Source organism: Mauremys reevesii, linkage group 1 (assembly GCF_016161935.1).
Source record: "Mauremys reevesii isolate NIE-2019 linkage group 1, ASM1616193v1, whole genome shotgun sequence".
NCBI lineage: Eukaryota > Metazoa > Chordata > Testudines > Geoemydidae > Mauremys > Mauremys reevesii.
Window position 1 is genome coordinate 118,152,941 of NC_052623.1, and position 24,870 is coordinate 118,177,810.

At 41.3% G+C, this 24,870-nt stretch overlaps 1 protein-coding gene across 1 annotated transcript in view; it reads left to right on the forward strand.

Moving 5' to 3' along the window:
* TGFBRAP1 (transforming growth factor beta receptor associated protein 1) overlaps window positions 1-24,870 on the forward strand; it is a 57,167-nt gene that overhangs the window by 6,005 nt on the left and 26,292 nt on the right. The window contains exons 2-4 of the mRNA XM_039543061.1: window positions 750-1,448; window positions 8,491-8,685; window positions 14,022-14,176. Coding sequence (XP_039398995.1) covers window positions 767-1,448; window positions 8,491-8,685; window positions 14,022-14,176 — 1,032 coding nt within the window. The 5' untranslated portion in view covers window positions 750-766. The remainder of the gene's footprint in view (window positions 1-749; window positions 1,449-8,490; window positions 8,686-14,021; window positions 14,177-24,870) is intronic.

The window sequence follows — 24,870 nt, forward strand, 5'->3', positions numbered from 1 at the left end:
AGTTTTCCTTTCTTCCTTTGTAAGGTGACTTCTTTTGAATCAGGAGTCTGTTTTGAATATACACACCACAATCTATATTGCTTGAGGGTTATATGTTGTATACTCTTTGTGCACTGCCTTTTAACAGTAGAAGATGTCATGTGCATATTGAGGGTGGAATATGTCAATGATTAGAAGCATAAGATTTCTGAATGGCTTACTTTATAAAGGCATTCTAGATTGTCATTAACTTAAATTTGATCAAAGAGGGCATGAAGTGCTATGTGAGAGATGTCACTAGAAGTTTATTGATGGTAGCCAAGCCTTTTACATGTTAAAGACAGGGTAATGATTTCGGAATTGACTAAGGCCGTTGAAAGTCAGTGGGACTTAGATGCTCTTATTATTTGTATTGTAATAGCACCTAGGAGCCCCAGTCATTGTCAGGGCCCTATTGAGTTGGATGCTCTTGACAATTTTTGTCCGGTTTCTAACAAATTGCTTTGGGGTTTGGTGTTAGTGGTTTGCATTTGTTTACAATGAAGTACTGCGGTTTGTTTTTTATGTCTTTCATACTCACAACTGTGCTAACTTAGTCGACTGTATTGTACTCAAACTAATGGTTGCTACTTGATTCAGGTATATATTTCTGAAAGCACTGATAATCTGATGTTCTGTGTTGATTAGATAACTTTTTTGCGTGATGATGTTTGGCCTTACTTTTGTGTGGATGTGAATAAAATGCTTTTTCTTTCTCCCTTCCAAAACAGATCATCCAGAAGACACAATGAGTTTGAAGGCCTTCAAGCTCGTTCCTGCTGTTGAGCGGGAGATGCTAATGGGAGACAAAGCTCGAATCAATGTTGAATGCATTGAGTGTTGTGGGAAAAACCTCTATATTGGAACCAATGACTGCTTTGTCTATCACTTCCTACTAGAAGAGAAGATATCAGCTGGAAAAGTAACTTTTGCTGCCACCAAACAACTGCATAAATACTTGGGCTTCAAGAAAGCAGTCAGTGAGCTGAAAGCAGCTTCAGCACTCAACAGGCTACTGGTGCTTTGTGACAACACAATAACATTAGTTAACATGATGAACCTGGAACCTATCCCCACTGGAGCTAGAATAAAGGGAGCTGTGACATTCACATTAAATGAAAACCCTATGAGTGGGGACCCTTTTTGTATAGAAGTTTGCATTATCTCAGTGAAACGGCGGACCATCCAGATGTTCATGGTGTATGAGGATAGAGTCCAGATAGTGAAGGAAGTTTCCACTCCAGAGCAACCCTGTGCCGTGGCTGTAGATGGTCATTATTTGTGCCTTGCTCTCACTACACAATATATCATACTGAATTATAATACTGGCATTTCCCAGGATCTGTTCCCGTATTGCAGTGATGAGAAACGGCCAATTGTGAAAAGGATAGGCAGACAGGAGTTTCTACTGGCTGGACCTGGAGGGTTAGGTGAGACTAAAAATGTTTTAACTTCCAATTTAGTTTCCCTCAATTTCATGATCAGCTTCCTGGATTGAGGTAACTTTAGTAATTGATGCCATAATGTAGAATAAATGCTGCATTTCCTTACAGGATGTACTTGCAATATTTTAAAATTGAAGGCTAAGTAATTCAGTAAGTAAAACTAGTTCTGGGTAACACTTTAAAAATGGTAAACTTGAATTGATCTAGATAAATTTGATTCTTGGGTGTCTATAGTGAAATAGAAAAATTCAGGTGGAATAAATTCTACTGTCTTATCACCCAGGGCAAAACAAAAGTATGAACCAAATGAAATTTTAAAACCTGCTGGCATCAGATTCTGGCTATAGAGACTGATTGAAACTGGGACTCAGGCAACCCAAATTTTCTTGTGCCAGACTTGCTGCATGACTGGGGACAATCTATTTAAAATCAGTGCCTCTGCTTCTTCATCACTGAAAGACAGTTATACTCCCCCATCTTCATAAAGGCGTGTGCAAGCTACTAATACACCCACTTCACTATAATACAAACATTAAGTGTTGTTTGAGGATACTCAGAACTGGCATTCTGCCTTGGTTCCTTATAAATGTTGCAGCATAGCAGCAGAAATTACTTTTTTGGTTGCCTTACTCACTTGCCTAAATTTTCCTGATAGTGCTGTTCAATTAGTGGACTAATGGACTTCAGGAATAATAATAATAATTACATTAGAGAAATTTAAAAGTGACACCTTGGGGGAATTCTGCCATAAACTATGAAAACAAAACTAGATTGCATGCAGAACATCAAAGTCCCCTCTTCCTGGGAGGTCTGATTTCTGTCCCACTTCCTCTGTAGCTTGCATAAATAGCTGTCTTAGAGCGTGCTCTGAACTTGAACTTCTCCAATCACAGGAGCTGAAGGCCCCTCAGAGGGAATGCTCTACCACCAGCCCTTCTCTCAGATTGAAGGGGAGCCACCTGAGTGCCTCTCCAATTACAAGTGTAGCATGTAGCAGTATGACATAAGGAGATAGTCTGTCTCAAGTATCAAGTTCCCAACTCAGGGCTGTATGCAGCTTTTACAAAATACATGAAGGGATCCAGTTGTTATGGGCATTTACAAGACCACTGTTACTAATCAGGTTTGTTTCAATTATATTGAATTTACTGGATTTGTTGGTCATGTGTCTGAAGTGTTAAGTACAGTCCATTACAAACCTTGCCGGTCTAGATTCCAAATACAAGGCACTTTTCTTTGACCTGCCCGTCTCTTACGTAAACACATAGCAACAAGTACACTTGTTTTGGGAGGGTGTGTTTTAATATAAGACACTCCGGTTCATCTGCTTCTTCCTCTGAAGAGAGGATGAGAGAACAAACATTTGACATGCATTAAGCAACAAGACTAGGTACTACTGGAAGACAGTCAGATACAACAGTGATGAGCATGGTATAAAAACCTATGTAGACCAGAACAGGCCAGACCACCATTTGCCCTGAAAGGAGTGAAGTGATGCATCTGTATATCAACTGAGTTATCAGACATTGAGAATCAACGGTCATATCCTGCTGTTGTCACTTGCAGGATGAACCTTTATACCCATGTTGGACAACTATGCTTAATATCTAGATTATCTTTGCATGAGTAACCTCAAATGGTATGGCAAAAAGTTATTGTGATTTATCACTCTAGCTCAGGAGTGGGCAAACTTTTTGGCCCGAGGGCAAAATCTGGGTGGGGAAATTGTATGCAGGGCTATAAATATAGGCTGGGGAGGGGGTTTGGGGTGCGGGAGGGATTGCGGGCTGTGGTGTGTAGGAAGGGGCTCAGGGGCAAGGGGTGCAGGAGGGGTGAGGCAGGGGGTTGTGGGCTCAGGGCAGGGGGTTGGGGTGCAGGAAGGGGGTTGTGGGCTCAGGGCAGGAGGTTGGGGTGCAGGAATGGTGCAGTGGGGGCTCAAGGCAGGAGGTTAGGGGGCTAGGGCAGGAGGGGATGCGGAGTTCAGGAGGGGGCTCAGGGCGGGGGGTTGGGGTGCAGGAGGGATGTGGCAGGGGGTTGAGTGCAGGAGGGATTTGGGGTGTGGGCTCCAGCCCGGCACCGCTTACTTCAAGTGGCTCCAGGGTGGGAGTGGGGCTCAGGCAGGCTCCCTGCCTGCCCTGGCTTTGCGCTACTCCTGAAAATGGCCAGCATGTCAGACAGTAGCTCCTGGGGGGGGAGGGCGGGCTGCTCCACTGTGTGCTGCCCTCACCTGTGGGTATCACCCCTGAAGCTCCCATAGGCCGTGGTTCCCCATTCCTGGCCAATGGGAGCTGCAGAGGGTGGTGCCTTCAGGCAAGGGCAGCCCCTGGGGCTGCAGGGACGTGGTGCAGGCCACTTCTGGGAGTGGCACGGGGCCAGGGCAGGCAGGGAGCCTGCCTTAGTCCTGCTGCGTCACAGGGCTGGCAATCCCGCAGGCCGAATTGAAAACCTTGATGGGCTGAATTCTGCCTGCAGGCCGTAGTTTTTCCCTCCTCTGCTCTAGCTCTAAATGTAGACTGGCACTTATAGATTTGATGTGCTGCAGTGAAAATCAAGATGGCATTCATATATTTTGTTTTATCTAATCAATCTGTTCTTTAACACCCATTTCTGAATGAGTCTCTCTAAAGAATTTCATTCTTACCTTCCCTTTTTTATTTTTCATTTTATTTTATTTACTTTTAGTGTAAAAGAAACTCCACACCAAAGACTTCCTGTCATCCACTTCTTCACTGGATCATTCTTTTTAATTTTCTTGCCTTTTCTTCCCTGCCTTCCTCAACTAGCTAAATACTGTTCTCTTTTTAGTTTCTGTTCCTACATGAAAGTTCTAGAGACAATAACAGATTAGGCCCTCTTCCTGTCTCACCTAGCATAATACCTAGGATTCGGGTCTAGACTAGGAAAATATGTTGTGTTTAAAGGCTATTTATTAGTCAGTATCTCTTTGTGTGTTAAGACACATATTAGTGTAAAAGTATAATTAGGCAGGCCAAAAAAGATTTCAAAGAGCAACTAGCAAAAAACACAAACAGCATTTTTTTTAATATAGTGCAGACCTGTTTACATGCGGATGTCGGGAGTCAAGCCATCATAACCCGCAGTCCGTTAACACATGTTCAAGAGGGCCATGCTGAAATATCTTAAGATATCTATACTGTATATACATGTATAATTATGTAGGATTACATATATATTCACAGTGTCCCAAATACTGCGGGCCTATCTGTTAGTGGTGCTTTGCAAGAATATAAATTCAAATGTGTAATGTAATAACATTATTACTACACAGGAGTGAAAGTAACTCAGGACACTTATCGGGGCGGAGGGGGGCCTCTGGCCCCTGGAAGGGGCAGGTCCGTGGGCGAAGGGGCGGGGCTAGGAGGGTCAGCATCCCCCAGCCAGCCCTACCAGGCTGCCTGGTCGTGCTGCCCGGGGTTTCCGTGGCGATTTAAAGGGCTCGGTGCTCCAGATGCTGCTGCTGTGGTAGCGGCATCCGGAGCCCCGGGCCCTTTTAAATTCCCGGCCCCAGGCAGCTGCTCCCTTTGCGCGCCCCCCCCTCGTTGGCAGCCGAGGTGGGGCAAAAGGGGCAGGGACCTTAAAGTGCTGCAGGGTCCTTTGCTGTGGCAGCGCTTTAACGTTGCTGCCCCTCCCATCGGCGGCCCAGCGCTGCCGCGGCAGCGCTTTAATGTCCCTGCCCTTTTTGCCTTCCCCGTTGGCAGCCCTGTTAGTAGGGTCCCTACCGGCAGGGCAGCAACATTAAGGCGTTGCCGTGGCAGCGATTTAAGGGCAGTCCTTTGCTGCAGCAGCGCTTGAGGATCCTTACAGCGCTACCGCAGCAAAGGGCTGTCCTTAAACTTTAAAGTTGCTGCCCCTTTTCTGCCCATCCTTCCCCGTTGGCGGTAAAGACGTACAACACATTTCCACTCCGCACCTCCTGTTGATTTCTATGTCAGTGAGTTAGTGAGCAAATCTGTAGCGCTACATAGCAAGTTCCTGTACTGCGTGTTAATGAGTCTCGTGTGTTAAATAGGTAGCTCTGGGAGGCATGGCGCTACTGCGCATTATGCGGATTCATGCGTGAACAGGTCTGTGCTGTACATCAGAAGTAGGAAACCTGCCAAACTGTCAGTGAGGTATCTGGACCATTTTGGTGCTGAAGTGCACTCGAAGAAGACAAGGCGGTTGCGGAAAAGCTAAATGAATTCTTTACATTGATCTTTACTGCAGAGGATGTGAGGAAGATTCCCACACCTAAGCCATTCTTTTTTTAGATGCCAAATCTGAGGAACTGCCCCAGATTGAGATGTCATTAGAGGAGGTTTTGGAACAAATTGATAAATTTAACAATAATAAATCATTGGGACCAGATGGTATCCACCCAAGAGTTCTGAAGGAACTCAAATATGAAATTTAGGACTACTGACTGTGATATATAACCTATCACTTAATCAACCATTGTATGACTGGCAGATAGTAGCTAATGTGAGGTCGATTTTTAAAAAAAGGTTCCAGAGGTGATCCTGGCAATTACAGGCTAGTAAGCCTGTCTTCAGTCCCTGGCATATTGGTTGAAACTATAGTAAGGAACAGAATTATCAGACACAGAGATGTTGGGGAAGCATCAACAGGGCTTTTGTAAAAGGAATTAGAATTCTTTGAGTGTGTCAACAAATGTTGACAAGCATAGTCCAGTGGATATAGTGAACTTGAACTTTCAGAAAGCCTTTGATGGCATGGTCCTTCACCAGAGGCTCTTAAGCAAATCATGAGATAAGAGGGAAGGTCCTCTCATGGCTCAATAACTGGTTATGAGAGAAAACAAAGGCTAGGAATAAATGGTCAGCTTTCAGAAAGGGGAGAGGTAAATAGTGGGCTCCTGAAATGATCTGTACTGGGCTCTGCAGCTTGCCCGGCCACCCAGAGCATTGCACCGGAGGCGCAGTGAGCTCAGGCTGCAGGGGAGGGGCCAGGGGCTAGCCTCCTGGGCCAGGAGCTCAGGGACCAGGCAGGAGGGTCCTGCAGGCCGGATGTGGCCCGCGGGCCATAGTTTGCCAGCACTTTTCCTGGTATGTTATATGTGGTTTTACAACCGCTTTGTAACATAGTTAGGTTCTATATATCTTGGCATTTAAGTGTTACCACTCTTCTAACAATAACCATTTCAAACATGGTTCTAACTAATACTTGAGCCTTATTGTAGACAGGACTAGAGCAAATGTTGATGAGGGTTGTTTTTCTTCATACTGGCTATCATTTCCACGTATACTTACTGGACAGAGGAGTAGGAAGGTTATGTGGTGCATTTCCTCACAGTTGCTCACCCTATGTAGTCATCAGTTACCAATACAGTTGTTTTCTTCCCTCTTCTCACCCACTTGGAAAGCTCCTAATACCTTCAGCTTTTGTGGTAGGCAAAAGTTCTATCACTTTACCTAATAGGGCATATCCCATTTTGACAAACAAAGGCAAAAGCAGACGAGAAGAAAAGTGAGGCTTAGTTTGCCCGACTTGTTTACGTGCATGCTCAGCAGCATGCTTCAAAAGAAAAATGCTGGTGTCTGGATGGCTGAAGATTGATAATTGGAAAAATCTCTTAATTTCCAGTTTTGAAACTAGTGTAGTTCAGTATTGGCTAACATTTGTTACCATCACATAGTTACTCAGTTTCTTATGTGAAATGAGTTGATTTCATTCTAGTTCCCAGTAGCCACATTTTCCCATCACAAAAACTACCAAAACCACTGTTGGCAATAATTGGCAGTGTTGTTGACCATCTCAGATGAGGATGGAGACAGACATACAATCTTGATACTTAGGCCTTTCAGATTCAGGGTTGAGGTAAACAGGCAGAAATTGGCTTGAGAAAGTATTATATTGTTGCTGCCCAGGCTTTACCTGTTCTAGAGGACTTAAATGTCTAGGGTACCTGTAGATTATCATTAAAATCACTAAAACTAAAATGTACCAGTACGATATTCCATTCTGAACTTTGCATATTGAATTATATTATGAAGCCTAATTTAAGTGATTTTTATTATCTCTAGATATTGAGTATTCTGTATTAAAAAAAAAAAAACTGGTTTGATTTGCCATAAGGAATTTACTGTACAATTTTTGGAAGTGCTAATGGATTTTTCTCTCAGAACAGAAGTACTGCATAAATCTCTGAGGAAAAAGTGGGGAGGGAGATATAGATCCTTAAAGTCTATAGTATGATTAGTGGCAAATGATCCAAAAGAGAGAGATGAGTCAAAGTTATTGAATGGTTACTTGAAAAAATCCAAAATACATAGTGTCTAGCAGAGAAAATAACCACAAATTAAGTGGAAAAGAGCCTTACTAAAAATTCAGTAAGGCTTTGGAGACTATATCTTCATTTTTAATGTGTTTTTATTAACTCTTCAGTGTATTTTTTTGCCTTGTGTGGCAATTTGCCTTGCAAGAGCCTCTACCTTTCTTGCCTTGCAAGAGCCTCTACCTTAACTTGGATACTGAAATGTTCTGCTGGCATTGAGATGTTAAAGGGAGCAGACAGGCCAAATTCCAAGAGGAAGAGTGCTCAGGCAACCTGTAGGAATGAATATATATATATATATATATATTTTTTAACTAAGATAGGGACAGGCTCATGGAATGCTGGCTTTGGTTTGGTGGGTTAAAGGGCGTACACCTTGTTTTTAAAAGAAATAGTTCACTAAGTTTCTTGGACTTGAATTATTTACATCTAGGAGGAATAAGCATTGAAATGAAGCTTGCATTACTTTCCTGTACGCAAGAAAATATTTTTTTGTGTACTAATTTGAACATAATAAATCAACAAATGTCTAATTGCAACAGGATCCTTGGAGATTCAGTGTTTTGTAAAAAGTTTAACAGAAATGCCCTTCCATTGTAAAAAGTCCTTCATTGCTTACACTTGTAAATTACTCATAATCCTGGTTTCATGGCAAGCAAGGTTCCAGTGCTTGACTCCTGGAAAACTGCAGGCTTTGGCTTAAGCTTCAGACTTTCTTCCCTTTCTTTGCAGGTATGTTTGCAACTGTGGATGGCATTTCCCAGCGTGCTCCTGTGCACTGGTCAGAGAATGTGATTGGAGCAGCCCTGTGTTTTCCTTATGTAATTGCTCTTGATGATGAGTTTATTACAGTGCATAGCATGCTGGATCAACAACTAAAACAGACCCTCCCTTTTAAGGAAGGCCACATCCTACAAGATTTTGAAGGTATTAGCTAGTACACCTATCTCTTTGCATGAATTTCTTGGGACATAAAAAAATCAAACTTATGCTGACATAGTACAAAGTGTAAAAAAACAAAAAAACAAACAAAAAAAACAACCCTGACTCCTTTGAAGAACAAGCTACCTCTCCTGAAACACACAATAATAGAACATCCTTAAATGTATCCTGCTGTTAATAGTATTTTCGCTAAAGAATATTATGTCCTGTATTCCTACAAAACGTTGAAAATGTAATTTCTTGTTCTTGTTTGAGTAATGGTCCTTATTGTATTCCACTATGGATTATGCATACTCATCCTATGCCCAGAGCTGGAAAATTTGAAAGTGGTTTTTGTTGGTCTGCGCATGCACCCTGGCTCACCTCATGCCTCCAACTGAGGCGATAAAGCATGGGGCAGACAGACTTCCTCTCCAGTTCCTTCTCACTACCACATGATCCGGGTCAGAACCTCTGTCTGTAGCTTCAGCTTTGTCCCTTATGATAAGATTTTGCTTTGTAAATAGTTTTTAGTATCTTGTACTGTTAATAGTTTTAGTGTTTTCATAAAAACAATGAGGAGTCCGGTGGCACCTTAAAGACTAACAGATTTATTTGGGCAAGAAGTGGGTTTTTTACCCACAAAAGCGTATGCCCAAATAAATCTTAGTCTTTAAGGTGCCACTGGACTCCTCGTTTGTTTGTTAGTCTGTATCCACAAAAACAAACACGGCTACCCCTCTAGCGTTTTCATAGTTTTCAATGCTATATTAATCTTTGGGGGAACACTTCTCTCTCTCTCTCTCTCTCTCTCTCTCCCCCTCCTCCCCCCCCCCTTGTACCTTGTATGGGTACTCGACTATGCCTACGACTCTGTGCTTCAAACTCTGTGCTTCTTGCCAGCGATGATACTTGATCAGCTACAACCACCAACACTACTTGTACTGCTTCAGGGAAGTTCACCATCACAGTGAGGTGCAATATCTGCTTCTTGTTCCCCAGCTATACTGGAGAAGAGGGGGAATCCTACTTTCAAAAACACCTCATGGAAAAGGCCATGAGGCCTCAATCAGAGCAGGCCAGGGAACTCTTTGTCTGTCCTTCCCCCCGCCGCTGCCGCCCTACAGTGGCCTTACTCAGAAAGGTTTGAGCCTCCTGCTGCCAAACACAACATTGGTGCCAGAAATCTACCCTCATAGACCTCCTGGTGGGATCTTCTTGGGAACCCAGGAAGCACTCTCAAATACATGAGACTGCCTTTCTTGAAATCCACTTTGAAGAAGTTGGATTCTAGTCTGAGCAAGACTAGCATCTCAACCCAGTCTGAGCAACACTAGCATCTCAACCCAAGTGGATTTAGAATGTACTAAGTCCCAGAGGCTTGACAAGAAAGCTCTTAAACATTGGGCTCTGTTGCTAATAGAACGTGATCTGTTGGTATTGTCATCCTTGGCACCTCCAAAACCTCTGGATCCATCAGCCCTGACAAAGATGTTCACTGCCTGTTCATAGCAGTCTTCCACAGCATCCTCTCTGGCTCCAATGGTCTGGGCAAAGACGACCCTGCTTGCACTGGGGAGAACTGGGTCCCATGCTGCTCAACAGGACATCTTCACACTGCTGGATCCAGAATCGCCTCCATCGGGTCTGTTCCTTTCCAGAAATGTCGTAACATCACCTGGGGAGTCAACAACTTGAAGTTTATTTCCCGCTCTTTCCTTGAGATACAGCTTCTCTCTAGTGGCACCAATGGTACTACCTCTGGAATAGGAATCAATTTTCTCCTCATCAGGAAACTACAAACCAACCAAGGAGCCATCATCAGCCTACCTTCCCAGAAAACAAAATACGCTCCGACTCCTTCAGCTGACATTTTTCAGTTGACTACAAGTGGGAGCTTCACAACTTGGTACTGCACAATCTTTGATCTATTGGGAACCCTAATCAGAGATCAGTTTGCCTTCATAGCGAACAGAAAATGCAACACACTGCTGCAGGGGAGCCCCAGGTCACCACTCCAAAGGCGAGAGATTACTTCTTCCTTGGTCATATCACCTGAACTATGCATGCTTTCTGCTTTGCATGCTTTCAGTGTCGTGAGTTTTGTGCAAAAGCTGACAGGACATGAGTTATCCTGATTGCCCCCTACTGGCTTAAACAATTTTGGTTCCTAAATCTCCTGTGCATGTAATCTTGAGTAGCGATCATCCTCCCAACATTCCTTGAGCTCCTGGCCTCGTGAAATGGCAAGATCAAGCACCCCAATCCGTATTCGTTTTACCTCAGGGGTTGGTTTTTGGATGGGCATCATCCTTGGAATGCTCATGTTCCACAGTCATACGAGACATACGCTCTAACATTAGGAAGGATTCCACTAGGCAATGTTACCTGGCTAAGTAGAGATGTTTTTCTTCTCAGACACATCAAAGGAACGTTCTTCCAGAAGATGCGAGTATCCCTCTCATTTTAGACTATATCCTTTCTCTAAAGGCATCAGGGCTATCATCAGCTCCTTACAAGCCCACTTGGTACCGATTAGTGCCTCCCATCCTCCTTCTGAATATTATTCAGTCTTCACTCACCCACTGACCATTAGATTTTGGAAAGGCCTGATCAGAACCTTTCCACCTATTCATAAGTTTACCCCTCTGTGGGACTTGAACCTTGTTCTGTCAGCACTCACAATGCCACCCTTTAAACCCCTAGCTTCCTGCTCCATTTTCCTTCTCTCAACAAAAGTTGTATTCCTTGTAGCCATCCCCTCAGCCAGAAGGATTGGCAAGCTTGGAGCAATGATGGCGGATCCTCCTTGTGCTGTATTCCATGAAGATAAAGTTCCACTACGTTTATATCCCAAATTCACCCCCCAGGGTCGTTTTGAAATTTCACTTGAGCCAGTTTAACCAATCAATCCATTTAGCTATGTTCTTTCTTAAACTGTACACTTCCTCAGAGCAACAGAGTCCACACCTTCGATGTCCAGCAGTCCTTGGTGATGGTCTTTGTAGGTAAAAGACCAATTGGGAAGTCCCAGAGACTATTCATCACTATAACAGACTTGGGGGACAAGTGATCTCTACTCAGAGGATCTCCAAATTAATTCTACACTATCAACTTATCAAACCTTCCCTCCCAGCCCCCACCCTGGATAAGAGCTCATTCCATGGGAGCACAAGCAATGACTAAGGCACTGCTTCAGAAGGTATCCCTTCATGATATCTGTAAAGCAGCCACACAGGGCTCCGTTCACACCTTTGCGAGACACTATACCCTAGTCCAGGACTCCTGCTGATGCCTCGTTTAGCAGGGCTGTCCTTTGCTTAGCCCTACCATTTACATCTTTGCACCCTCCTCCTACTTAAGTACTGCTCGTTAATCACCTTCAGTGGAATACAATAGGGACCATCACTGGAAGAAGAGGCGGTTACTTACATGAGGAGTGTAGTCCCTATCTGTATTCCACTACCTGCCGCCATCTCCTCTGATTCACGATGGAGAAGGAACTGGAGAGGCAGTCGGTCTGCTCTGCTTTTTATGCCCTCAGGCGGAGGCATGAGATGAGCCAGAGCACATGTACGCGGACCAGTGGATGCAACTTTAAAATTTTCCAGCTACTGGCTCATGGTACGCATGTGTAACCTCCAGTGCAATACAGATAGGGACCACACATCTCGAAGAACCTCTAGCTATGAGATTTTTTACGAGATTGGTTTTGAACTGAGTAAAGTAAAACACTTGCAAACTTTATGCACGAGTCGTCTGACTGATACCATTGTGCACAAAGTGGAGCATATGTGTCTGCCACTGGAGCCCTCGCTTGTAATTTTACACAATTTTTTCCTTCAAAGGAACACTGTCAACTTAAAATTTTGTAAGTCAGTTGCGTAGTTTGTGGTAATACATCTGCAGATGACGCCTCCTCCTCCTGCCAAACCCTTTTGTAGGTGTGGAATCACACTTTTTCTGTCTCTTTGGTTGCTGTGTAAGATGATCAGAAACCAGGTAAATAAGCCGACAAATGCAGATAATAAAAAAATTGAAAATACCAATGTTTTTTGTTTAGTAAACATAGGTGGTATGCATAAAAACAATGCCAAAAAAACTTTAGAAGTGATTTCAAGTTAGCTTTCCTTTAGCTATGGATTTCAGTTTCATATCTACATTGAATATAATATAGCCTTTTTATATTATGGTAGAACCTTGCTAAGTTGCACTGGAACCTGTTTTCAAGCCTACATTTCACTAAAGCATGAATCATCTAAGCAATATCAACATAGGTAATGTTGCTCTCCCTGTGAGCCAGTGGAAAGCAAAACACTTTGACCAACCCTCAGAACTCATAATACACCAACAATCAACTGTATGTTGCTCTAGGTCTGGTTTAAGAGCTTGGTCACAGAACAAGGTGGCACTTGTGTTGAGAGTATGTTGTTTTCTGGTTTTGTCTCTGGCAATCATAAATTGAAATGTTTCCAGTTTAGTGAGGGGGGTGTGTGAGAGAGCCTGTGTATCTGTGTAATTACAGGGTATCCCGGCCTTGTATTATGAATTTTTACTACTTCTCCACAATGTACTCACCCACCCTTCTGTGATGACTGCGAAAATGACCATGAAAAATACTCTTCCCTGACAAATATGCAAATACAGGTTTGCAGGCAGGGGTGCACCTTTTTTCCCCCTGGTTTGTGATACACTAAGATGTACAGAAAACTTTCTGTACTAGAACACACATTTATGCCTGTGAAAATGAACAAAAATTACTGGTTTGAGTGGACTTAATTTATTTTTGCAGTTTTTTAAGGACAAACTTAAAGGTACAGTACAGGGATTGGCAACCTTTGGCACATGGCCCGTCAGGGTAAGCCCCCTGGCAGGTTGGACCAGTTTGTTTACTTGCCACGTCCACCGGTTCGACCGATCACAGCTCCCACTGGCCGGGGTTCGCCACTCCAGGCCAGTGGGTGCTGCGGGAAGTGGCGCAGGCTGAGGGATGTGCTGGCCGCTCTTCCCGCAGCTCCCATTGGCCTGGAACGGCGAACCGCGGCCAGTGGGAGCTGCAATCGGCCGATCCTGCGGACACAGCAGGTAAACAAACTGGCCCAGCCTGCCAGGGGCTTACCCTGATGGGCCACTTGCCAAAGGTTGCCGATCCCTGGTATAGTATAAAATCTGTTAAATATATTAATTGCAAAGATGAGCTTCAGAACTTGAAAACAAAGACCACTACATTTTTATATCATTCTGTTATTCTGTAGCAATGGTAACGTTTAATGAAGTCTCTAGAAATCAGTTTGTACTGTTCAAAATGCCAATTGCCAATTTTTTTTGTCTTCTCTACTCAGGAAAGGTAATTGTAGCTACCAGTAAAGGTGTGTACATCTTGGTGCCATTACCTTTAGAAAGACAGATTCAGGATCTTCTAACCAGCCACAGAGTGGAAGAAGCCCTAGTCTTAGCAAAGGCAGCCCGAAGGAACATTCCAAAAGAGAAATTTCAGGTTTGTCCTACCTTGAACATATGTGAAAATATGTGGAAGCTGGTCCAATGGTAAAGAAGTAACTGAAGAGTGAGAGCTCTCTAGAGAGAAATCCAATATCTCCTATTTGTTGGCTCTGAGGAGTTAGGTATGCTGCTGTGTTGACTCTGGGTTGGAGTGATAATGAGTCGGCAGTGTTGAGTACTGCTGCCTGGTTGTCTTCTCTCTCTACCGTTGTTTCTCAAAGGTGTTAATGGCATCATTAAAAGATGGTACATGTTCTATCATGCTGGTAAAGAGAAAGGTGAGATGGTGAGAGAATGGATGAAAAAGTGAATGATGGGTTGTGCTTTTTACCTAGGTTCTCCTTGTGCAGGACAGGTTGCCTCCTCATGGTGAAATCATCCCACTTTTTCAGTGTTGTGATTTCAAAGAAATCATGGTCTATAGAACATATAATCAAAAAACCAAACAAACCCCAAACCCGAGAATAAGTGAAGAGCTACATGGGCAAACTTTTTTGTAAAGTATCTGTCCAACTATTTAACACATTGTTAAGATTATAGAACAAGACATTTTGGTTTTAAGGAGAAAAAACAATTGTTTGTGTGGATGTGGATCAGTTTCTTTTGCAATCTTTATTATTTAGTTTATGAAATCTTATCCCTTGGGTAACACTTTCTAGATTTTTAAGGCAGCCAGAAGGGACCATTGTGATGATCTAGCCTGACTGCTACATAACACAGGCCATAGGATTTGCCTGGATTATGGTCTGCTTCAAGTCTAATAGTTGTGATTGGACTAGAACATAACTCTTTAGAAGAACATTCTTTCTAGATTAAAAAAAATAAATTCCAGTGACAGAGAATTCACCACAACCCTTGATAAGTTCCATTGTTAACTACACTCACTATTCAAAATAAACAAAAATTGCACTTTTTTTCTAGTCTGAATTTGTCTAGTTCCAACTTTCTCTCTAAGGATCTCAATGCTTTATGAATACTAATGCCTCACAAACAAGGGTGGATGGAAAACTAAGCAAAGGTGACCTAACCAAGTGAGGTGATGGCAGTCAGGAATAGAACCCATGGGACTTGATTCAGGCACCTGTTGTAACTCCTGACAAATACAATCTTAGTTACACATGTATGTGTGTGGTTTAGTTGTATATGGATGCGTTTTAAAAAGTGAAGTTCAGAGCTGACTTAATAAGATAATACTTAGTCCTGCCATGAGTTCAGGGGACTGGGCTAGATGAGCTCTCGAGGTCCCTTCCAGTCCTATGATTCCATTATGACTGTTGCTTGTCATCACAAGCGTTCATGAGGCAGAATCTCAGTTGGAAACTATTTTTGTTGAGCCATTGAGATGAGTGTATCTGTTCCCTTCCTTCTACATGTGCATGGGCTTCTAAGAGCAGGTCTACACTTAAAATGCTGAGCTGCAGGCTTTGGTGAAGACACTACTGTGCCAATGAGAGAGCTTCTGTGGATGTAGTTAATCCACTTCCATGAAAGTCAGTAGCTGTTGATAGGAGAAGCCTTCCTATTGATATAGTGCTATCTTCACTGGAGATTAGCTCAGTATAACTGTTGCTCGGGGGGTGTGGATTTTTCACACCCCTGAGCAATGTAGTTCATAGTGTAGATCTGTCCTAGATGACAAAGTGGAGTAAATACACTACTAAACGCTTTTGTAGTGGAAGCCCAAATATACAGAGAAGTAGCATGAAGTCACCACAAATGTGTTAAAAGAACATAGTTCTTACAAAATAAGCTTCAAGTGCTCAAGAAATTAAAACGTTATAAAACATTGACCCAATAAATGAATCTGATCGAAATAAGATTTATTTTTATCCAAGTAAATGATATTTTTAAACTTGTAAAAATATATCGTTGTTCCAAAGTATCATTAATTGTCTTTCTCTGACTTCCTTCTCTTTGAGGCCTTCTTTGGTCACTATAATGACATTCAACAATGAGTTTTTCTCAGTAGTTTGGGAGCATCTGTAATTCAGTGGGCAAGTTAAGGCAAGGGAGGTGTCTTTTTTTTTTTTTTGTTTAAAAAATGCAGAATTATAATTTTAACGGTGTCACCCTCTGCAGCAAGGCAGTGGGGGAATTACTGCCTTCCAGGTCCTCCGCTTAGTGGAAACTGATAATACAATGTTGTTGGAAATGGGTTGAGTTTGGTAGCATTTTGAAAGCCCTTTCTCCCAGGAACGTAATGGTAACAAACATGGCAAATCTCAAACAATTATGTGAATATAGTCAAGAAAATGTTTAAAATCAACTTTTTTTTAGTGTACTTTAACACAGACATGTCAAATATGCAGCCCTTGCAAAGTTAAATTGTGGCTTTCAACTAACAGTACTGTTATTAGTTAATGCTCAGAATGTGATACCTGATTAATTTTTTTGTTGTAAATGGAAGGAGTGCTTCAAGTTGATTTGTATTCACTGGCAAAAAAAGAAGCAATTCAGTGGTATCGATTATATATTTGGGAGGAATTTTGGAAAGGAAATTGGGTTTTTAAAAGGTTGCCTGTTCCCTTCTGTGCACTTGGTTTAGATGAACCCCTAGAACATGAAAATAGTGGTGAAAGCTGTTGGGAGATTGGTGGCGTATGACACAGCATCCAAATGCTCTTTTTCCCCTCCCTCCCTCCCAGAACTCAACTGAATTTTGAACAAAACCATTCACCATTTAAACCAGTGGTGGGCAGCTCGCAGGCCACAGGTCGCTCACCACTGATAAATGCCAGGAAGGGTACTTACTCTTACTGGCAACCCATTCGCATATAACTGACTGGAGCTCATTAATGTCAAGATGGAAGGCATCTTCAGTGATGAGATAGCTACAAGTTGTCAGTTGAATGGCTACTTTATGTCATAACTTTGCTGGAGCCTTGGTAATTCTTTGGGTTTTGAGGACTTCAAATATCTATAGGCTCCAGGTAAGAACAGACTAAAGCTCAAATGCAAAGATGAAAGTCAGAGTGAAGGTGGTCAGGACTGTTACAGAGCTAAGTGCAGACATCACTGTTTTGCTCATGTCCTGGTTGCGTCCTAATCTCAGTGTGGTGCTGATCTGTATGAGACTTTGGGGAAGTACAAGTTCTTCATGGTACCACAATATATGTCCTAATGTGATGGAACAAGGTGTGACGCTGTATAAAAGAGAGGTGACCACGTTTCCACTAGTGTATCATCATTGATATATCACCACTGTGCAACAGTGGTGATAAATCGGGTAAGGTATCATTGGAAAAGTTATAGTCTGCTAAGAATGATTATCCTGCTTATATGCATGTCATTATTGTATATGAAGTTATGAAACTTTGCTATGTATTTGTATCTCAAACCTGTTGTGTTTTTGGGTAACACAGATTGAGCAGATTTTTATCAAGGCTATCCTGCCTGCTTGGCCTATTAAGAACAATCAGCTCTTCCAGGGGCTCCTCCTGACGCTTCTTCAGGCAGCACATAGGCAATGCTTGCCTCATGTCTCAGCAAGGCACATGTGACCCATGACTCCATGTTTTGCCATTAACTTTTCATGTACCTGGACTAAGAGTATAAATTGCAGACTGTGACACTCATTTGTCTCTTTCGTGCTTCACATCTTTGGATTATGTTGTCTAACAAAAGAGCTTAGAGCAATGGTCTGAGGACCCCAATGTTTGGGATGAACCAGAGAGACTTATTACAAACTGGCAGATTTAACATCACTGCTATTATCTTGATCAACAAACTCTGAAATCAACTGTAATGTATACGATTCATTTTAACCTCTGAATAACTCTCTTCCTTTTTCTTTAATATTAATAAACCTTTAGTTTTTAGTTACTAAAGGTTTGGCTGCCAGTATGGTTTTTAGGTAAGAACTGCCGTATATTCTGACCAGGGGTGTATGTGTGGTTTTTGGATCTGGAATAACCTAATGCATGTGATTTTGGGGTTTTAATAATTATTTATTGCATAAGTCTGGTTTGACTGGGTGGCGCATGAGGGGCTAGAGTGCCTGAAAGGGATTGTCTTCGTAATAACTAGTATAGTATTTTGACTTGGTGAAATCTTATGATAGAATATACCATCAGTTTGGGGTACATGCCCTACTTTCTGGCAGCCTGACCTAAGACTGGCACTCTTAGCTGTCTCACCTACCAGGCAGCATGATAATGGGCATATGTGCAAGACAAAAGGCAATCCAGTGCATGCTGTGCATGGTATTCCCAAGCCAGCATCTCCTGACAGTGTGACCCAGTGCCTTATGCCAGCAGAGGCCTTTCAGCATAGAAATCATAGTTGGTATGGCTGAGGGACAAGCTCTCAGCAAACCAGAAACTTGTAACAGCTGCCTGAATTTGGTTGAACACTGAATTATGAGGCTACAGAGAAAATACTGGACCTATGTTGAAGTCCACCTCATGTTTGACATGTATGCAGAAGAATCAATTAAAAATCTTACCAAAAAGAAGACTCCATAGCATTGCACCTGTCTAATACAAAATCGTTGATTCCTCAAACATCCCCAGTGTTGCAGTGAAGAAGCTACTGTCTCATACTCGCACAAAGGATGAATCAACCATACATCTTGCAGGAAAAATGCTCCAGCATGTAAAGAATTGTGTGAGGGTTTTTGTTGTCGCATAGCATAATGAAGCTGCTGCCTCATGCTGTTCAGTGGAGTTTCTTAGTAGTTTCCATGAGGAGGCTGCCATTAGAATTCTCTTGCATGCCATCAATGTCACAAAGAAGTGCTACTAAACTCAAATTTTGCACAAGACGCATGTTCTAGTGCTCTCTGTGGGATGCTACGGAAGACATTCACAAGATTGTTTTTGTGCCTACTACTGGTGAACAGAATTGATGTATATCCCTCAGATGTTTCTATCATTTGAACCATTAAAAGTCACTGCACTACCATGTTTCCACACCCTTTCAGGATGTGACATTACTGTAACGTTAGCTGAAAAGATCAAATGATCTTACTGGAAGGCATTTAATTCAGCCTTGAAAGAGTCTCTCTCCTAGCTCTGAATGATTGAGACAATCACTGGTGAGGTCATAAATGCACTGGAAGCATTCATGTGTGGAGTTTACCATTTGAAGACAAACATGACGGTGGTGGATACTTTCCAAGAAGCAGACAAATAGAGAGAACTTGTCACCAACGACGGGTGTATTTACCTGCTATTAAAAACGTTAATTTTAAATCAGTGCAATGGCTCCAGGATAATTGAGCACATCCCAAACTACCCTCCCCTCAGGCCTGGATAGGTCTTGGAAGTTGGATTGATCACAGCAGTTGTGTGAATAACCAGGCACTCCCAAATCAATCCTTCTGATAATCAAATACTTGTGTGCAAAGACCAGATCCTCACCACCTTTCAAATGTTTGGCCAGCAGCCTGCCTTGTATGGAGATATGCGAATGTGGCATCAACGAGGATTCGGGTGACAGCATGTCTAGCAGTGTTGCTCTGGAATGATAGCCTTGGCATGGTAGGACGGAAAACATTGATTCATCAAAGCTAACTTCCCTAGGGCTACCAAAGATCATTCTTTTTTATGTAAGCAATACATCTATAATACAAATTATAGATTTGATGTTTGGAACAGTTATGTTTGTGGGAGAAAGGGCTTTCTAACGATACCCACTTGACCCATTTCTGACAACATTGTTTTGTCAGAATTTCCACCAACAGGAGGACTGGGAGCTGGTGGGCAGGAGAAGGCAGCGATTCTTCCCTCCTCCCGCCGCTATGTTGCAGAGGGTAAAACCACTGAAATTATGATTCTATTGATTTTTGTGAATCCAGTGACACCTTCCTTGCCTTTCTATTACTAACTTGCCCAGGGAATAAGATTGTAATACAGTAAGTTCCCAAACTACAACTTAAGTGCTATGTCAGTGTTAAGTTTTGAAGGTGACTTGTGAAATTTTTAAAAAATGAAAAGATCACAATCTCATTTTAATGATGCATGAGCAAATCCTGGATGGCTCGCCCCCCCGTTTTTATTTTTAAAACATTTAGGTATTTTCTAGAAAATTCTGTGGCATATGGAGAACTAATGATGTAATAACTTTACAAGCAAATGAAGTTTGACAAACTGAAAGGGAATTTTAATCATGGATTTATACTTGGCTTTGATAAGTCTAGTACCCAATGAATAGATGGGAGAAAGATGTCTTAGATTCAACAGTCTAACTCCTTTATGGTGTGATAGTTTGCAAATATTTGAGATGGCTGAGAAGTATTGCAGGGAGGATCAGACTTCTAATTCCCAATATATCGGAGGTACAAAATAGGCAGGAAGAAAAAATCAAGCTCTTCTTAGAACATAAGAACGGCCATACCGGGTGAGACCAAAGGTCCATCTAGCCTGTTATCTGTCTACCGACAGTGGCCAATGCCAGGTGCCCCAGAGGGAGTGAATCAATCTAACAGGCATGATCAAGGGATCTCTCTCCTGCCATCCATCTCCATCCTCTGACAAACAGAGGCTAGGGACACCATTCCTTACCCATCCTGGCTAATAGCCATTTATGGACTTAACCACCATGAATTTATCCAGTTCTCTTTTAAATGCTGTTATAGTCCTAGCCTTCACAACCTCCTCAGGTAATCATAAAGAAGCAAACCAAGATTGGTACCCCAAGGACAATGTCACATTATATTTAACCTTTCCATGCCATGAAGCTAGATAATTTCCCCTGTACTACTTTCATTTAAGTTGTATGGATGAAGTATGGGAAAGACCATACCACACTCTGTTCATGCCACATATTTAACTGTAATCCATTATTTAAAAATAAAGATGATTCAGGTCTTCTAGAGCTGAAAGTTTTTCCAAGTTGTACATTTTCAGTTTTTAGAATAAATCTTCTGTTCCTACGTACTTTATGTAAGATGACAACAATCTTCTCCAAGATTTACCAAATTACTCCACGAAGGCATCTCAAACACTTCAGTACATGCAAGCAAATGTGACTTTCACAGTTGTCCAGACATCTGAAGAAAGTGTTGGGATTTATCCACTGCTTTGTCTAGTACCAGTTCCGTTCCAATTTTTAAAATTGCCCCAAAATTGCCATGAAAGTACATTAAATATGGGTAAAATCAAACGCTCAATAAGCCATTTCTATTTCCCCTAATTGTTAGCATGGAGACAACCAATTACCTTGAAGTTGTTGCTTAAATCTCTATGTACACTACGTAGAATAACTGTTACCATAAGGTTTTAACACAGTGTGCATGTATGAAAACAACTGATATCCTTGCCCAGACTTGACCTGTATCCCTTTAGTTTTTTCAGGGTGAGAGGAACTTTTTTATAGTTAATTCTTTCTTCATATTCTGGACCCTGGGTTTTGGGCTTTTTTTATTGCAACATTGCTCACATGTGTTGTACCCTTCCATTTTAACAGAATTGTCTTCCAAAAATTCTTTCAGACTCAGGCTAGCTCTCTCAGCCTTGGCTTCTGGCCATGGGTTATCTAAAGATCAGACTCCAGCTTTTTAAAGGGATCACAAATCTGTTTTCCCAAAACCATTTGAAAGATTAACATCACAAAGAAAATAAAGAAATTTATTTATCCTATGTTCACCAATGGGATTCCAATTCTACGGCTGAACTAGAATCCCCAAATAAATGGGTTAGTCATGTCATGTGTAGCTGACATGTGGTGTTTAGTGTATAAAGAAGGCTGCATCCGTCCCCTCATTAAGAAATGCTTTCTTAATCTGTTGCATTTTCTTTCAGTTCTGAGTAAGGGCATCAGGTCAAGAAATAAAGAAAATTCCTATACAGAATATTTTTTGCTTCCTATACAGAATTTTTTTTGTAACCGCTCTTAAAGACCTTGTCCTTTTTTACTATTTATATAATTTAAAGGTTCATTAAAATGTTAGATGTTTCCATGATGACAGAACAATATCCTAATATAAAAGCTTAAGTATATTTACGTAAAATTTTGTCTCAGGTCATTGTAGACAAGTTTATATGAAAAGGGAAAAGGAAGCAAGCAAATGTATGAAAAATTGCAATTGCATTTTTTCTAAATTGTTTAAAAATCTTAACATATAGTCTAATAGGAATTAGTGTCATTTTCCGATAAGGAATATTACCAATTGGAATAACTTTACTGAAGCCAAAAAGGAGAAATTATTCCAAATTTAGCCCACCAGATTTAGTAAGATAAGAGATAAATCATCAGTAGATTTTTCCTTTGGGCGTTTGAGACATAATTTTTCCACACAATCCCTTCCCTCAAAACAACCAACCACCTACCTTTTAGCTTCATCCTAGTTAGATAATACAGCTGTCAAATCACCCAATGCTGGGTTATTGTGTGATAGCTACTGTTTAAGACCTTAAAATAGAGAGAGAACACAGCAGCTTGTTCTAACTTTGGAAACTTCTACTTGACTAAGGAGCCAAGATGATGATGATGATGAATTTGGGTTGATGTGTATACTATGCTGGGAGGTTTCTCCTTAGATTTTATAAGGAATGTGTTTCTCATTTATTTTTTGTGGGGGGGGGAAGTTGACTTGACAGTTGATGTGGACCCAGTCTCTGCATAGCAATGACCAGAACCAATATCCACTTCCATTCTGTAACAGCATATAGAATTTTGCCTCAAGAATGACTTCAAGAAAAGTAAATTTTTGCCTACTCACTAATCTGATTGTACTAATCAACCACTTCTTTAATCCACAAATTTAGATTTCTAGCTTTAGTGTTACTCCTAAATTCTAATTTCAAATGGTTTTTTCCTTTATTTGAATGTTTCTCCAAACTTTCATTTCATTTTTTAGGCTCATTATCTTTATAGTTCTTAGTCTTCTGAAAAGACTAAAAGGGCTTCTATGTTTAACAAGTCTGAAAACAAACTTGATACATTGTTTTAATGCTTTTAATATGAATAAAGCCAACTATCTACAAGGAAAAACTTCTCTCCAGAACTGATTCCTCAGGAAGACGTTCATGGTGAGATGAGGCTGGGATAACCAAAGTGGTGATTTCTATTTGCAAGGTTAATTAGCATCATTTTATTTAAAAAATAGTATAAACAAGCAAAGTACGATGAGGAAATTTTAGAAGAAAGGGACTCTCTCAAATGGCCTCATTCTAAATAGATACAAGCACATCCACTTTTACCAGGAAGAACACATCCCAAAAAGTCTAAAGATGAATTTAAAAATTAGTTGAAAACACTGATAGGGAAACAGGAAGTCAGTCTGTAAAGTTTCCACCCTCCTCATTCAGTAACATCAAAATAAAGTTGAAATGGAAGGTAAGTCATCTTGGAGCAACTGGCTTCTACAGTGTAGCCTTCTGAAAATGTTATCAAAGAGCTGATGTTTGGAAGCAGCAGCAACCTTTCCACTCTTTGATTATCTGTCATTGCCACAGTCAAAGTACCTGTTTAGTTTTGCACAAGAGGCCCTGCTGGGAAAGAAATCTGTAGGAAAATTCAGTTTAAAAGGAGTATTTTCCTCATCTCTTTATAAAACTTTTTACTAGCAATATTACCAAATTTTGCACCAAGTGTATTTTCTCTCCTCCCTCTAGAATACCCAGCACTTGCTTTCTTGGCATGTTTGATTTTTTTTTCCAGCATTTTGATCTTCCTTTCCATTCTTCGAACTTTAAGCATGCAAACTGCAAATTCTTTTTTCTTTCAAAAGTGGTTTTTCCAACTTCTTGTTTTAGCCTTGCTGTCCATTTCCACCTTACTCTCTTAAGAAAGAGGCTAATTTAATGTTGGTCATTTTATGATGGCAGAGATCAAGGGAATCTGTTAGTAGCATCTCCTACCTGCCATTGTGGTTGGACAGAGAAGAGGCAGACAAGGCCACTTGTTTCAAGGCCTACACACTAGGAGCTGGCACTCTGTTTAAAATGCTTTTCCTCTTTGTGGTCATTTTTTTTCCTGTGTTGATTTATCAATGATGATAGCCATATTGCCCAAAGACCGTATCTAAGCAAGTCTCAGGACAAGTAGTGACTGTTTCTACCATTGCTGAGAACAGGCTCTGTCCCTTGACATAAATGTGTCACCCAGTTTTTAAAAAAATCAAGCAAATTGCACTTTATACATGACTATGAACATGTTTTGCTGGACCACTCAGATGCAAGCTTTGTTTTGGGAATGTTTCTGGTGCACATTCCTTTGCCTGAATAATTCTTCATTCTTTGTACAATATAATTTTACCAAATATTAAAATCACCTGTAGACTTATAGATATGAAATGTAGCTTAAATGGTCATTTTCCTGGAAGTTAGTAACTTCTTTGAAAATATACGGACTTAGCAGAGGTTGGGAAACACGTTCTACTCTGTAGTGGTTACAGTATTTTGATTCTGTAGGACAGGTGAATTGTTGTTCAAACAATTGCAAGTACAGCAGCCTGTTCTCTTACTATTCTGCGCTGTCCTCTGGCTATTTTGTTTGACCTATTTAAAAGTATAGCAGTCTATTTTAAATATCCAGTTTTTCACCTCATTTTTATTTAGTCTTAGTAAATTTGTCCTTGTCAGTTGTAGTTGCAAAGAGCAAGAGTGTCTGTTCCTTTAGTATCAGAGGGGTAGCCGTGTTAGTCTGGATCTGTAAAAGCAACAAAGAATCCTGTGGCACCTTATAGACTAACAGACGTTTTGCAGCATGAGCTTTCGTGGGTGAATACCCACTTCTTCTCTTGCA